The sequence below is a fragment of the Gobius niger genome (assembly GCF_951799975.1).
Source record: "Gobius niger genome assembly, chromosome: 12".
NCBI classification, from domain to species: Eukaryota; Metazoa; Chordata; class Actinopteri; order Gobiiformes; family Gobiidae; genus Gobius; species Gobius niger.
In genome coordinates this window covers 763,745-780,771 of record NC_136863.1, presented here as the reverse complement: position 1 = coordinate 780,771, position 17,027 = coordinate 763,745, and the positions used below count along the sequence as shown (strand labels likewise).

The following is a 17,027-nucleotide window of genomic DNA, read 5'->3' as shown; positions in this document are numbered from 1 at the left end:
ATGTTTTTAGCAAATTTATCTGAACAAGAAATGGCTCAAGTTTATTTCCTAAAATAAGATTTTTTTTCTCAAGAAAACTTTGCTCAGTGAGACATTATTACTTTTTTGGGAAAAAATCAAAACGTTTTTCTTAAAGTAAGACATTTTTTTACTTGCTTAGAATCCGCTTTTTGCAGTGTAATCAATAGGATTTATGCAGGAAAAGTATTTTGGGGGTACATGTTGTCCCTCAGCGCCCCCTAAACTAAAACATCTTCCACGGCTCTGGTGAGTGTTGTCATTTTTATATCTGACATGAAACTAAGATCAATCCTTCAGCTGCCGCGTCTCGCCTTAAACCGCCCAAAGTGGATTCATCAATGACCACATTTCTTCACCACGAGTAACGACATCATAGTTGGCGTTTGAGCCGTACCTGCGAGCGCCCGCCTTTGCTGCGTCCGGGGCCCTGGGGGGGGCCGGGGCCCTGGGGGGGGCCGGGCTCCGGTTTGTCCTGCCCCAGCTTGTCCGCCTTGGCCTGGGTCAGAGCCTTCTCCAGGCGCTCGCGGCTGGCCGGTAACGCCGCCGCCGCGGGGCTGCACACGAGGACGCCCAGGAGGAGCATCATGGCGGGCGGGCGAGGCATGTTCGGACCCGCCCCCCCGCGTCCCCCTGCTGGCGCCAGGCGGGACTGCGACGCTTCACATTACAGTCGTCAGGGCAGTTCGGGAGCGGAGCGGGACATCTGGAAGAGAGGGAGGGGTCAGAGGTCAGGAGCGTTATTACTGCAGCGACATGGACTGACCACACGGGGACCACACGGTGACCACACGGTGACCACACGGTGACCACACGGTGACAGAACTGACCACACGGTGACCACACGGTGACGCAGAGATAGACTCCTTCATCTCCTGGTGTGAGGACCACCACCTGTCCCTGAATGCACTCAAAACAAAGGAGGTCATTTTTGATACTAGAGCTACACAAAAACATGACCCGGTGGTGATCGGAGGTAAAGACATTCAGCAGGTCAAATCCTTTAAGTATCTGGGTGTTCACATTGATGACCTGCTCAGACGGGACGTGCACATCGAGCACTTGTGTTCCAAACTGTCCCAAAGACTCCACTTCTTAAGGAGGCTGCGTCTGTTTGGTGTGAGCACAGAAATGTTGACCCACTTCTACAATGCCATTCTAGAGAGTATTGTCCGGTACGGGATCGCAGCCTGGGACGGTCCTCTAACTGTGAAGAGCAAAACACAACCTGAGAGACTCGTCCTGAGGGCCAGGAAGCTGAGCAACACAAGAGAGTTTCCGTCCTTGAAAGAAAAACCTTTGAAAGCACTGTCCTCATCCAAGCTCAGAAAATCACTGAAAAACGGTACCAAAACACAAGTTCAAGAGCAACAGATACAAGCTCTCATTTCTCCCCAACTCTGAGTCTCTTCTAAACAAACTGAAGGATAAAGAGCAGGTGAAGAGGCGTCAGGACTGAGATGAACTATATTGGTTTATTGTGATGTACTGGCTGCACTGACTGAACTGTTTTATATGAATGGTTTTACTGTATGACTGACAGCTGCGGCAATGAGCCCAAGACACATTTCCTCATTGAGGACAAGTTTATCCATCCATCCAGAACTGACCACACGGGGACAGAACTGACCAGAACTGAGACACAAAACCATCCATGAGCTTCGTTCAAAACAGTTTTTTTTTCTTTTTGACACTGAAATACGATTTACTTTGGAGCGCGGTGTAAGCGCAGCTGCCTCACGAGTCTGTCCTGAAATCAGAGACCGTCTCTTTAAAGACTCTCAGTGACTCGCTCTGATTCCAGGTCGTGAGGGGAGGGACGGCGCTCGCCGTTTGGAGCCGCACCGGGGACGCCACCGCCAAATTAAAACGACAAGTAATCTGGTGTTGATTGTAATTAGGGAATAAGTGTTTTGTTTGTGTGACCCGCGGGTCGGAGCGAGCGGAGCGGGCGGCGGCGGCGGCAGCGGCGGCGGCGGGGGAGAGGGAGGAGCATCTGCAGACGGAGAAAACACATCCACGGCTCATCCTCAGCTTTAATATGAAAAGACCAGGGGGAGGAGCACAGGTGAGACCAGGGGGAGGAGCATAAACATTTCAGCCACAGGAGCATCTCAGAGGTAAAGGAGGCCTCAGCCTGAGACCCACAGTGGGAGAACATCAGTGTCGGAGTCACTTCCTGGACCCGCTTTAGTCCTGGTGTATCTGAGCCTGGTCTGGTGGGACTCTGAAGGTCGAGTCCTGTTTCCTCAGCTCGTCCTGGCTGTGGAAAGACTTTGCTCCTTAATTCAGCGTGAGCTCCTCCTGGTCTGAGCGACTCCAACACTCGCACAGATTCAGATTTCAGTTCCGGACTTTAGAGGAAACGTGTCCGAGCTGCAAAACCAGGAGGAGGGAGGAGGGTTTCTGAGAGAGGGAGGGGGGGGAGGCTCCACCTGCTGCTGCAAGTCTCTCCTGTCCACACAGACACGACTACAAGAGCCACAAATATCCTCCATCTCTCCTCCTTTTCTCCTCCTCTTCTCCTCCATCTCTCCTCTGTTTCTCCTCTGTTTCTCCTCTGTTTCTCCTCTGTTTCTCCTCTGTTTCTCCTCTGTTTCTCCTCTGTTTCTCCCCCATCTCTCCTCTGTTTCTCCCCCATCTCTCCTCTGTTTCTCCTCTGTTTCTCCTCTGTTTCTCCTCTGTTTCTCCTCTGTTTCTCCTCTGTTTCTCCTCTGTTTCTCCTCTGTTTCTCCCCCATCTCTCCTCTGTTTCTCCCCCATCTCTCCTCTGTTTCTCCTCTGTTTCTCCTCTGTTTCTCCTCTGTTTCTCCTCTGTTTCTCCTCTGTTTCTCCTCTGTTTCTCCTCTGTTTCTCCCCCATCTCTCCTCTGTTTCTCCCCCATCTCTCCTCTGTTTCTCCTCCATCTCTCCTCTGTTTCTCCCCCATCTCTCCTCTGTTTCTCCTCTGTTTCTCCTCTGTTTCTCCTCTGTTTCTCCCCCATCTCTCCTCTGTTTCTCCCCCATCTCTCCTCTGTTTCTCCTCTGTTTCTCCTCTGTTTCTCCTCTGTTTCTCCCCCATCTCTCCTCTGTTTCTCCTCTGTTTCTCCTCTGTTTCTCCCCCATCTCTCCTCTGTTTCTCCTCCATCTCTCCTCCTTTTCTCCTCCTCTTCTCCTCCATCTCTCCTCCATCTCTCCTCCATCTCTCCTCTGTTTCTCCTCTGTTTCTCCTCTGTTTCTCCTCCTCTTCTCCTCCATCTCTCCTCCATCTCTCCTCCATCTCTCCTCTGTTTCTCCTCTGTTTCTCCTCTGTTTCTCCTCCTCTTCTCCTCCATCTCTCCTCCATCTCTCCTCCATCTCTCCTCTGTTTCTCCCCCATCTCTCCTCTGTTTCTCCTCTGTTTCTCCTCTGTTTCTCCTCTGTTTCTCCCCCATCTCTCCTCTGTTTCTCCTCCATCTCTCCTCCTTTTCTCCTCCTCTTCTCCTCCATCTCTCCCATCTCTCCTCTGTTTCTCTCCCATCTCTCCTCTGTTTCTCCCCCATCTCTCCTCTGTTTCTCCCCCATCTCTCCTCTGTTTCTCCTCCTCTTCTCCTCCGTCTCTCCTCCCTCTCTCCTCTGTTTCTCCTCCATCTCTCCTCTGTTTCTCCCCCATCTCTCCTCTGTTTCTCCTCTGTTTCTCCTCTGTTTCTCCTCCTCTTCTCCTCCATCTCTCCCTCTCTCCTCCCTCCCTCCTCTTGTTCCGGTCGGTGCTGCCCGGCTGGAGTCCCGGGGGAAGCAGGAGGTGCTCACGGAGGCGCCGCGGGGAAGCTGGAGCGACTTTATTAGACTTTATTGATCCAAAGGGAAAATGGCGTTTTCACAGCGGCTCCAGAATCAGACACGGAATTAAAAAGCTCCAGTAAAAAGGAGAACAAAGAAACACGATCGTTACTGGAAGAGCTACAGATGTGCCCGTCGGCTACGCACATCTGTGAATAAACCACGTTAGAGAAAAACACTAAGCTAACAGCGGGCTAAGCTAACAGCGGGCTAAGCTAACAGCGGGCTAGCTCCACTTAAACAGTGTTTACAGCAAAGTCTGAGTGAAACAATGACTTCCGTTGTGTAATGAACAATATCCCTCTGTCCCAATGAATGAGTAAAAACACGACATGTGCGACGCCTGCAGTGGCGCTTGTGGCCTCTAGGGGAAGAGTTACTTAGTTCTGCTTTAACCCCTTAACTCCCGCCTGAACCGAGCACGTTTTCTGTGAAAATAGCGACAAAACTGAGACGAAAACAATGATGGAAATGTGACAAAAAAGTGAGAAAACATTGACAAAAAATTGACGAAAATATGTCGAAAATGTGACGAAAATTACAAAAATGTGACAGAAATTTATGAAAAAGTGGAAAAAATGTCAAAAAGTCACAAGAAAAATGACAAAAATCCAACAAAAAAATGACAAAAATCCAACAAAAAAACGACAAAAATCCAACAAAAAAAGACAAAAAAACAGCAAAAAAATGACAAAAATCCAACAAAAAAAAGACAAAAATCCAACAAAAAAAGACAAAAATCCAACAAAAAAACGACAAAAATCCAACAAAAAAACGACAAAAATCCAACAAAAAAACGACAAAAATCCAACAAAAAAACGACAAAAATCCAGCAAAAAAATTACGAAAAACCAGCAAAAAAACGACAAAAATCCAACAAAAAAAAAGACAAAAATCCAACAAAAAAAGACAAAAATCCAGCAAAAAAATGATGAAAAATGACAAAAAAATTGAAAAAAATGACAAAAAAATGGACGAAAAAGTGATGAAAAATTTATGAAAAAGTGGAAAAAATGTCAAAAATGTCACAAGAAATTGACAAAAAATGACAAAAATGTGATAAAAAAAATTGACGAAAAAATGACCAAAAAGTTACAAAAATTAGTTGAACACCAAACAAAAAAATGATGGAAAGAAATGTGATGACGTGAGGAAAAAGGTCCTCTCGGTTCAGGCGGGAGTTAAGAGGTTAATTGTTCTTTCCTGAGGATAAACATGGATCCATATAAACAGCATTAATAACACGTGTACGATATGAAGCCTCTGTCATCGTCTCTTTACAGAATCTTTCCTCCAAACTCGGCCTCGTTTTGGTCCCAGAGACTCATGAAGACGACGAGGTCAAACACACTCAGACTTTACGACGGGATCGTGAGACTCGGTGATGGAGATCAGACGTTTTACCGGGAAAACAAAACCAAATAAAACCACGTCCAGAGCGACAAACCCACGGCTCGTTTGTGGAGTGACTCAGACTCAGTGAAGGGTTTGAGGAAGAGCCTGAGGGACTGAGGGACTGAGGCTCCATCACAGAGACCTCACTGAACAACAGGTCCTACAGGAAACCAGAGAGAACGTAACGGAAACCCTACAACGGAAACTACAAGCTGACCACAGTGAGCTCCAGGCGAGGAGATGAGAGCCTTCTGATTGGAGAACACGTCTGTCACTCAACAGCGGAGGCGGAGAAACCCCCCCAAAAGACCTCAGTCCCAGAGCGGGGGCCGGTTCAGCCAGATTCAAGATCCTCGTCCATCACAAACTAAAGTCTGCTTTAACCCCTTAACTCCCGCCTGAACCGAGCACAGTTTCTGCAGTTCAGCTTTACCCCAATCCAAAAGCTTCTGGAAAAAAGGAGTGAAAATAGCGACAAAACTGAGACGAAAACAATGATGGAAATGTGAAAAAAAAGTGACGAAAAAATGACAAAAAAGTAACAAAAAAATTACAAAAAATTACAAAAAATTACAAAAAAAAAGCGACTAAAAAATAACAAAAAATGTGACCAAAAAATAAATGAAAAAACAAAAAAAGGGACAAAATATGACAAAAAAATGAAAAAAAATGTGACAAAAATAGAAAAAATGTGACAAACAATGACAAAAATAAACAAAAAAATGACAAAAAAAATGACAAAAAAAATGACAAAAAAGGACAAAAAAATGACAAAAAATGTGACAAAAAAAAATAAAAAAATAAATGACAAAAAAATGACAAAAAAAAAGACAAAAAATTACAAAAAATTACAAAAAAATAACAAAAAATGCGACTAAAAAAATGACTAAAAAAATAAAAAAATAAAAAAAATGTGACAAAAAAATGACAAAAATGAGTTGAAAACCCCCCAAAAAGGATGGAAAATAATCTGATGACGTGAGGAAAAAGATCCATTTAGATTAGTTTTGTAGGTCTTTCAAATGAGGCGTTACACTGGCCTACAGGATTTGGGTAAAGCTGAACTGGAGAAAATGCTCTCGGTTCAGGCGGGAGTTAAGAGGTTAAGATCCGCTGTAACGAGTCCGGCCTCTTCATATTCACTGATACCTGAGGCTGAAACATCCTTCACCAACGACGAGAACCTTCCACCCTCGTCATCATCAAAGAGCAAAAAAGAGGCAAAAGCAAAACCTCAGCCTGAAGCAAAATGACCTGAACCAAAATGACCCCACAGAACAGGGCACACAGATCATCCATAAAGTTGTAAGATGGGGTCGCGGGGTGGGGTTAAGAGGTTAAAGTGTAGGACGTTTCTCCTCTCCTCTGTTGAGTTTTTGTCACATTTTTGTTGAATTTTTGTTAAATTTTTGTCACATTTTTGTTGATTTTTTGTCACATATTTGTCACATTTTTGTCACATTTTTGTTGAATTATTGTCACATTTTTGTTGATTTTTTGTCACATTTTTGTTGAATTTTTGTCACATTTTTGTCACATTTTTGTTTAATTATTGTCACATTTTTGTTGATTTTTTGTCACATTTTTGTTGAATTTTTGTCACATTTTTGTCACATTTTTGTTTAATTATTGTCACATTTTTGTTGATTTTTTGTCACATTTTTGTTGATTTTTTGTCACATTTTTGTTGAATTTTTGTCACATTTTTGTTGAATTTTTGTCACATTTTTGTTGATTTTTTGTCACATTTTTGTTGAATTTTTGTCACATTTTTGTTGAATTTTTGTCACATTTTTGTTGAATTTTTGTCACATTTTTGTCACATTTTTGTTTAATTATTGTCACATTTTTGTTGATTTTTTGTCACATTTTTGTTGATTTTTTGTCACATTTTTGTTGATTTTTCGTCACATTTTTGTTGATTTTTTGTCACATTTTTGTTGATTTTTTGTCACATTTTTGTTGATTTTATGTTGAATTTTTGTCACATTTTTGTTGATTTTTTGTCACATTTTTGTTGAATTTTTGTCACATTTTTGTTGATTTTTTGTCACATTTTTGTTGATTTTTTGTTGAATTTTTGTCACATTTTTGTTGATTTTTTGTCACATTTTTGTTGAATTTTTGTCACATTTTTGTTGATTTTATGTTGAATTTTTGTCACATTTTTGTTGATTTTTTGTCACATTTTTGTTGAATTTTTGTCACATTTTTGTTGATTTTTTGTCTAATTTTTGTCACATTTTTGTTTAATTTTTGTCACATTTTTGTTGAATTTTTGTCACATTTTTGTTGAATTTTTGTAGGACGTTTCTCCTCTTCATCCGAAAGGCTTCGTCAGACACAGGTTCAGCTCAGCCCGAAGCCCAGATAAAGACCAAGAGGAGGAGCTTGGCCTGGCCCCGCCCCCTCCCTCAGTAATGAGATGAAGCTCTTCTTCTTCTCCTGTTTCCTCGTCTACCCGAGTTTCTTTAGACGTGCTACTGTTAGCAGCAGCTTTAGCGTTTAGCGCGACGGAGCCGACTCGCATCACACTCCACTTCCTCATCGATACTTCCCGCGCCTCACACACTTCCTGTCGATGAGCGGCGGCCGAGCCGGAGGCGGAGCCGGGAGAGACGAGCGAGTCTCACAAAGAGCCGATCGATGGCAGCGAGCGGAGCCGCGATTGATCTGGAGATGGAGAATGATTCCGCTGCGTGAAAGAGATAGTTTCGCTCGAGCCGCCGGATCCATTACAAATGAAACGCCGGCGTCGAGGGCGTCGAGGGCGTCGAGGGCTTCGGGCGCCACAGTTTTATTAAAGAGGGTTTTCTGACAGGAGAGAAACGGAGACGGGTTTAATTCAGTTCAGGCGAAAACACACGAGAGCTGGTTCATCTCAGTCCTGGAGTGAAGAACGTTCAGCACAGAAGAGACGACACATCAGACACCTCTAACCATTAACCTCTAACCTCTAACCTCTAACCCTAACCCTAACCCTAACCCTAACCCTAACCCTAACCCTAACCCTAACCCTACACCTTTAACCTCTTACCACCCGCCTCAACCACATGCATGCTGTCCCCTTTGGCTCTTATAGGCCTGTGTAACACCTCATTTGAAAGCTAAGACCCGCAAAACTGATCTTTTCCCTCACATTATTGTTGTGTTGTGTCACCTTTTGTTTCTTTTTTTGTTTCTTTTTTTTCTTTTCATTTTTGTTATTTTTTTGCTGAATCTGTCACATTTTTGTCTAATTTTTGTCTAATTTTTGTCTAATTTTTGTCACATTTTTGTCTCATTTTTGTCTCATTTTTGTCTCATTTTTGTCTCATTTTTGTCTCATTTTTGTTTGTTTTTTGTTGAATTTTTGTCACATTTTGTTGAATTTTTGTCGCATTTCCATCCTTGTTTTCTTCTCATTTTTGTGGCTGTTTTGGTGCTTTTTTTCCCAAGAAGCTTTTTGATTCGGGTAAAGCCAAACTAGAGTAAATGGGATCCGTTCAGGTGGGAGTTAAGGGGTTAAAATCTGCTGGTTATGAGTAGATCACAAAGAGCAACTAAACCAGGACTAAACCAGAACTAAACCAGGACTAACCCAGGACTTATCCAGGACTAAACCGGGACTAAACCGGGACTAAACCGGGGCTAAACCGGGGCTAAACCGGGGCTAAACCGGGGCTAAACCGGGGCTAAACCGGGGCTAAACCAGGACTAAAGCATGACAGGCGGACCCTGTAGAGCTGCAGAGGTTTTGGGTAAAAGTCCAGACTGTCTGAGGGAAACCGGTCTGAAGGATCTGACCAGGACTTTGCTCCGGCCTCTGTCGCTGAATATCAAAGGTTTCTGTCTGATGTTTACCATTCATGGCTTTGTTTTAAGTTTCACATTAACTCTAATTAACGAGGATCCGCTTCAGAGTTCGGGGTCGGACCAGAGCAGGCTGTGAATGTGACAATGACCTCGAGGAAAGAAGGTTTCGGCTTAAATAAGTTGCACATCTTCTGATAAACATCTCTTCCCGTGACAGCAACAGTGCGATCGATAATCCTGGACCAGAGGGTTTGTCCTCATGGTGGATTTTACTTACATTTCCCCCAGATCCCAGTATAACACTTTTTCTCTTGGATATATGGAACAGACTTTAGATCGCTGAGGTTCTCCACATCATTAACTCTCTGTCTCTCTGTCTGCCAGGATGGATAGATCTGCCACTGACACTTTTGAATATGAAGCTTAATCCGTTCACACATGGACACGAGCGTCAAACTTCACACGTGACGAGAGGAAAACATGTTCAGGCTCTGGAGATAATGGAACTTATCGACCTCTAAACAAGAAGAAATCAATGTGGAGCCTCAGTGATGACGGCGACATGTGAGTCTGTGTTAGAGCCACGAAAATCAACAAGAATCTCCTTTAGTGATGATCCTGGGTTTGTAAAGACACAGAAACACGAGTCTCCAGGAGGAGCAGGAGGAACAGGAGGAACAGGAGGAACAGGAGGAACAGGAGGAACAGGAGGAAGAGGAACCATGAAGAGCCAGATCCTCCTCATCATCACCCACAGAGTCGCCTTAAAGCCCAGAGTCCAGTTACCCTGATATTAACCCGACATTACCCCGACATTAGAGAGAGTCTCCCCCTAATGGCTCCGGCTCATCGCGCTGACAAAGTGATCGATCACGGACGTTAACGCGGATTAAACAGAGACTTCACTTCAGCGGAAACACACGGAAAATCACACACCGGAAAAATCACACACCAGAAAATCACACACCGGAAAATCCCCCAGAGTGACTCCGACACTCGTTCCCACGCTCATTCATTCACAAAGACAGGTTTGGTATCCACGTGTAGCAGGAAAGGCTGTGACCGAGATGACCTGTGATCCAAATATGGTCATTTCCTTTGTGGGAGTTAAGAGGTTAAAGAAAACATCAAAACAGTGACAAAAACCAGGATGAAAACGAGACAAAAAAAAAGCCACAAAAAGTGACAGGAACGTTACAAAAGGCCGACAAAAAAGTGACCGAGACTCGATGAAAACGTGACACAAAAGCGCAATGAAAAAGGAACAAAAAAGTGACAAAAACACACAAAAAAAAGATTTAAAAAACGTGATGATGAAGCTGCAAAAAGCCACGAAAACACGACAACATGACAAAAATGTTTTGATCACTTTTGAAGGTCTTAGCTTTCAAATGAGGCATGACTCCTGTTGAGAATCTTTGGGTGAAGCCAAACCGGAGACAATGAGCTTGGTTCAGGTGGGGGTTAAGAGGTTAAAGTGTGGGACGTTTCTCCTCTGTTGAGTTTTTGTAACATTTTTGTTAAATTTTTGTCACATTTTTGTTGAATTTTTGACACATTTTTGTTGAATTTTTGACACATTTTTGTTGAATTTTTGTCACATTTTTGTTAAATTTTTGTCTCATTTTTGTAAATTTTTTGTAAATTTTTTGTAAATTTTTTGTTGAATTTTTGTTGAATTTTTGTCACATTTTTGTTGAATTTTTGTAAATTTTTTGTTGAATTTTTGTAAATTTTTTGTTGAATTTACAAAAATTCAACAAAATTTTTGTTGAATTTTGTTGAATTTTTGTCAAATTTTTGTCAAATTTTTGTCTCATTTTTGTCTCATTTTTGTAATTTTTTTGTAAATTTTTTGTTGAATTTTTGTCACATTTTTGTTGAATTTTTGTAAATTTTTTGTTGAATTTTTGTTGAATTTTTGTCTCATTTTTGTCTCATTTTTGTTAATTTTTTGTAATTTTTTTGTAAATTTTTTGTTGAATTTTTGTCAAATTTTTGTCAAATTTTTGTCTCATTTTTGTCTCATTTTTGTAATTTTTTTGTAAATTTTTTGTTGAATTTTTGTCACATTTTTGTTGAATTTTTGTCACATTTTTGTTGAATTTTTGTCACATTTTTGTTGAATTTTTGTCACATTTTTGTTGAATTTTTGTAGGACGTTTCTCCTCTTCATCCGAAAGGCTTCGTCAGCCACACAAAGGTTCAGCTCAGCCCGAAGCCCAGATAAAGGCCAAGAGGAGGAGCTCGGCCTGGCCCCGCCCCCTCCCTCAGTAATGAGATGAAGCTCTTCTTCTTACCGGGAGCACATAGTATAGATCAGTGGCAAGTTTTCTTAGCGGAGGCCGATTTTCTTTATTGTAAATAGACCGAGGGCCGAAGGCTCTGATTATTATGGTCATTCGCCCAAAGTAAAACACAACACTGGAAACATGAGCATCTTAAACGAGATAAATGACTTAAAATGGCTTGAATTCATCAAATTCTACGTTGAATTTGAGTCGGTTTGAACTAATCCAAGATACAAATGCTGCAGCGCCGAGAATAAAACCCACTTGAAATCAGACACATGATTGTTTTTCCCTTGAAATGACACAAAGTTACCTGAAGTGAGAGAATGACTAATACTAGAGGTTTTATCTCGTCTAAAACCAGACAAAATCTACTCAAACATTAGACGTAATCTGTTACTTCAAGTAGATTTATGTCATTTCTTCCTTAAGGGGAGACACTACAGGCAAAACTCAATTTTTTCAGTTTTCAGGTTTTGGGCCAAATCTGTCTCTGAACATATAAACTTTCACCCGGAAACAGAAAATATGCCTAATCTTCACAATAACATGTTTAAATATTGCGCTGATTCAATGTTCCCCCATAGACTTATATGGGAGAACACAATTTCAAGGGCCTTTTTCTCCAAACACATGTTTCTGTCATTGTGGCGACACTATGTCCACGTCAGTCGGACCTAAAGACTTCACATTTTCCAGCCTTGGACTGAACAAGATTTGGAAGATTTTTTCAGAGGGATTTTTTATTATTTAATCCCTTAAGCCTCATTTATTGAGTTTTGAATGTCAAAAAATGAGGCGAAAATTACATTTTTACCAATTTTTCCACTGAAAAAACAGCTTATTTTAAAACTAAACAAGAAATCCAAAATCCCCTTTGAGAAAGTCTTGGCAACTCATTCATCAATAAAATGAAACCATACATTTGAATGTAGCTCTGTCTGTTATTCAGATTTCGTCGCCAAAAAGATGGGAAATTTGGGGCATTTTTAGGCATAAAACACCTTGTTCTGATATGAAAAGATAAAATGACAGAAAACTTGCCATGTATTTTTTTTCTCACATTTATGCCAGTGTCGACAGCAACAGCTTCACATTGATATCTGTAAATATACATGTTTTCCCTCTTCACCTGCAGTGTCTCGCCTTATTAAAACGATTATTATTTTCCCAGTGCAGTTCTTTCATATGTCAGTGTTATGACCTAACTGGGTGTAATGACAGTATTTCTGCCTTTTTTTTCTCCCATTTAACTCTAATAATGTTTAAGTTCTCTCTGATTTGTGAGATAATGTTTCTCAAAATCACCTTGAGGGCCAGAGGTTCTGTGCTGAAGGGCCGGATTTGGCCCCCGGGCCTGACGTTGCCTCCCCCTGGTATAGATCACACACCGGACACTATCCACCTTATTCCGGAGCCTTGCGTGGGCGCCGCCATGAATTGGTCCCGCCCCTTTTCTCCTATGTGTTAACATGGGGCTGGAGAATCCACAAAAAATCAGTCTCTACAGGAAAACAAAGCCGTTTTCAGGCCGACAGAGAAACTGCAGTGTCGACATGTCGGCCATTTTACACAAATCAATCGACTAAACATCAGGTTTGAGCGGAGAATATTTCCCCTCGTTCTGTTAAAATGAACGGGCTTCGCGCTCGACCGGAAGTGTCTGGAAAAAGAGCTGCCGAGACAACGCAAAAAGTGGCAAATGTGGGCGGGGCGGAATAAGGTGAATAGATACAGACGGCATCTCTGGAATCGGCCATATATGGTCATTTTTTAAAACAGTTAAGGGGGAAAACAATTTTGAAAAAATCTAAACTTTCTCTAATTATTCAAAAACTACTGTAACAAACGCTGAATTATGAATATAGTTTCTACTAAATAAAGAAACAAAGACATGGGGAGGAGCAAAGTGGTTCAACAGCCCATAAATACATGAATAACGGAGAATGCTAACATGATGCTACATGTTAGCATCGGGCTAATGCTAACGGTTAGCTTGCGTTAGCTACAACTGCCGTTTTTTCACTTCTACTGAACAATCTGCTGTGAGAAAATATCCACATGGGCCTGATTTACACTTGACTTTATTTTTATGTGATAAATAAGTTCATATTCCACCAGAAAATGGCTAAAAAGAGGGAAAAAGTGTGTTTCCCAAAAGATTATATTTTCCCCCTTGGCGAGGCCACGCCCCCTTCTATGACGAGATGCCGCCTGGATCTATACAAAAACACTATAGAAAAACTTTACAAACAGGAAACTGGATTATTCTCTACAGGCCACAGAGCCTCCTGGACTCAGTGAAGACAGTGATTACACAAGTCTTTTTAAAGCTTTCATATGTTTCTAAAATCGTCTCTGTTGTTTGTGTTTATGAACATCTGCACTTCAGTCGCTCCATGAGACTCCGCTCATCCACATCTGGGAGGTTTTTCTGATCTGATTCCTGATGGACTTAAACATCTCTGACCTCCAGCAGGAGCTCCTCTCACGCCTCAGCTCCTCTCACGCCGTCTCTGAGGCTGAACAGGATCTACGGAGGTTATTTACGGAGGTTATTTACGGAGGTTCTTTCCTGGCCGTGCCGCAGACATACGGCGCCTCGTTAGCCGCCGTCACCTCGCCGCCCCGGCAGCTGCTCGCAGAGAGGGAGGAGGGGCCCCGAGGGAGGGGGGGCCCCGAGGGAGGGAGGGGGGCAGATGCTCCTCCACAGATTTGTAATTACACAGAGCCATACGGCGAGGTGAGCCAGAGAACATGCAATATTAAACAGTCGGATACAAACACAGCAACATGTGCTCGTAAGACACTCTCTCCTCAGCTCCATCTGCTCTACAGAGAGGAGGAACCTACAGGAAACACGTCCATAACACTCTCTCCTCAGCTCCATCTGCTCTACAGAGAGGAGGAACCTACAGGAAACACGTCCATAACACTCTCTCCTCAGCTCCATCTGCTCTACAGAGAGGAGGAACCTACAGGAAACACGTCCATAACACTCTCTCCTCAGCTCCATCTGCTCTACAGAGAGGAGGAACCTACAGGAAACACGTCCATAACACTCTCTCCTCAGCTCCATCTGCTCTACAGAGAGGAGGAACCTACAGGAAACACGTCCATAACACTCTCTCCTCAGCTCCATCTGCTCTACAGAGAGGAGGAACCTACAGGAAACACGTCCATAACACTCTCTCCTCAGCTCCATCTGCTCTACAGAGGAGGAACCTACAGGAAACACATCCATAACACTCTCTCCTCAGCTCCATCTGCTCTACAGAGGAGGAACCTACAGGCAACACGTCCATAACACTCTCTCCTCAGCTCCATCTGCTCTACAGAGAGGAGGAACCTACAGGAAACACATCCATAACACTCTCTCCTCAGCTCCATCTGCTCTACAGAGGAGGAACCTACAGGAAACACATCCATAACACTCTCTCCTCAGCTCCATCTGCTCTACAGAGGAGGAACCTACAGGAAACACGTCCATAACACTCTCTCCTCAGCTCCATCTGCTCTACAGAGGAGGAACCTACAGGAAACACATCCATAACACTCTCTCCTCAGCTCCATCTGCTCTACAGAGAGGAGGAACCTACAGGAAACACATCCATAACACTCTCTCCTCAGCTCCATCTGCTCTACAGAGGAGGAACCTACAGGAAACATATCCATAACACTCTCTCCTCAGCTCCATCTGCTCTACAGAGAGGAGGAACCTACAGGAAACACATCCATAACACTCTCTCCTCAGCTCCATCTGCTCTACAGAGGAGGAGGAACCTACAGGGAACACATCCATAACACTCTCTCCTCAGCTCCATCTGCTAGCAGCTCGCCTATCATTTTTGTGTTGGGTAATCAACTCATTTTTGTAACTTTTTCGTCAAATTTTTGTAATATTTTTTTTCAAATTTTTATCACATTTTTATAAAAAAAATTATCACATTTTAGTAATTTTTTTCGTCATTTTTTGTATTTTTGTTTTTCATTTTTTTCTTCAATTTTTTATCAAATTTTGTCATTTTTTTGTCATTTTTTTGTCACATTTTTGTCATTTTTCTTCAATTTTTTTTATCATTTTTTGTCACATTTTTTGTCACATTTTTGTCATTTTTTCTTCAATTTTTTATCAATTTTTTATCAATTTTTTATCAATTTTTTGACATTTTTTTGTCATTTTTTGTCACATTTTTTGTCACATTTTTGTTAATTTCTTGTGACATTTTTGTGACATTTTTGCAATTTTTTCATCAATTTTTTATCAAATTATTGTCACTTTTTGTTCATTTTTTGTCATTTTTTTGTCATTTTTTTGTCATTTTTTGTCATTTTTTTGTCATTTTTTCTTCAATTTTTTATCAATTTTTTGTCATTTTTTTGTTACATTTTTGTCATTTTTTGTCACATTTTTGTCATTTTTTTGTCATTTTTTTGTCATTTTTTGTCACATTTTTGTCATTTTTTTGTCATTTTTTTGTCATTTTTTTGTCATTTTTTTGTCATTTTTTGTCACATTTTTTGTCACATTCAGGAAACACGTCCATAACACTCTCTCCTCAGCTCCATCTGCTCTACAGAGGAGGAACCTACAGGAAACACGTCCATAACACTCTCTCCTCAGCTCCATCTGCTCTACAGAGGAGGAACCTACAGGAAACACGTCCATAACACTCTCTCCTCAGCTCCATCTGCTCTACAGAGAGGAGGAACCTACAGGAAACACGTCCATAACACTCTCTCCTCAGCTCCATCTGCTCTACAGAGGAGGAACCTACAGGAAACACGTCCATAACACTCTCTCCTCAGCTCCATCTGCTCTACAGAGGAGGAACCTACAGGAAACACATCCATAACACTCTCTCCTCAGCTCCATCTGCTCTACAGAGGAGGAACCTACAGGAAACACATCCATAACACTCTCTCCTCAGCTCCATCTGCTCTACAGAGAGGAGGAACCTACAGGAAACACGTCCATAACACTCTCTCCTCAGCTCCATCTGCTCTACAGAGGAGGAACCTACAGGAAACACATCCATAACACTCTCTCCTCAGCTCCATCTGCTCTACAGAGGAGGAACCTACAGGAAACACATCCATAACACTCTCTCCTCAGCTCCATCTGCTCTACAGAGAGGAGGAACCTACAGGAAACACGTCCATAACACTCTCTCCTCAGCTCCATCTGCTCTACAGAGAGGAGGAACCTACAGGAAACACGTCCATAACACTCTCTCCTCAGCTCCATCTGCTCTACAGAGAGGAGGAACCTACAGGAAACACGTCCATAACACTCTCTCCTCAGCTCCATCTGCTCTACAGAGGAGGAACTTACAGGAAACACGTCCATAACACTCTCTCCTCAGCTCCATCTGCTAGCAGCTCGCCTATCATTTTTGTGTTGGGTAATCAACTCATTTTTGTAACTTTTTCGTCAAATTTTTGTAATATTTTTTTTCAAATTTTTATCACATTTTTATAAAAAAAATTATCACATTTTAGTAATTTTTTTCGTCATTTTTTGTATTTTTGTTTTTCATTTTTTTCTTCAATTTTTTATCAAATTTTGTCATTTTTTTGTCATTTTTTTGTCACATTTTTTGTCATTTTTTTGTCATTTTTTGTCACATTTTTGTCATTTTTCTTCAATTTTTTTTATCATTTTTTTTATCATTTTTTGTCACATTTTTTGTCACATTTTTGTCATTTTTTCTTCAATTTTTTATCAATTT

The 17,027-nt window shown here is 41.8% G+C and overlaps 1 protein-coding gene across 1 annotated transcript in view; it reads right to left on the bottom strand.

Annotated features, from left to right (window-relative positions):
• The window catches only part of vwc2 (von Willebrand factor C domain containing 2), an 81,411-nt gene extending 80,690 nt beyond the window's left edge, over nucleotides 1–721 (bottom strand). The window contains exon 1 of the mRNA XM_079567229.1: nucleotides 416–721. Within this exon, the coding sequence (XP_079423355.1) occupies nucleotides 416–625 (210 nt within the window). The 5' untranslated portion in view covers nucleotides 626–721. The remainder of the gene's footprint in view (nucleotides 1–415) is intronic.
• Between the last annotated feature and the right edge of the window lie 16,306 nt (nucleotides 722–17,027).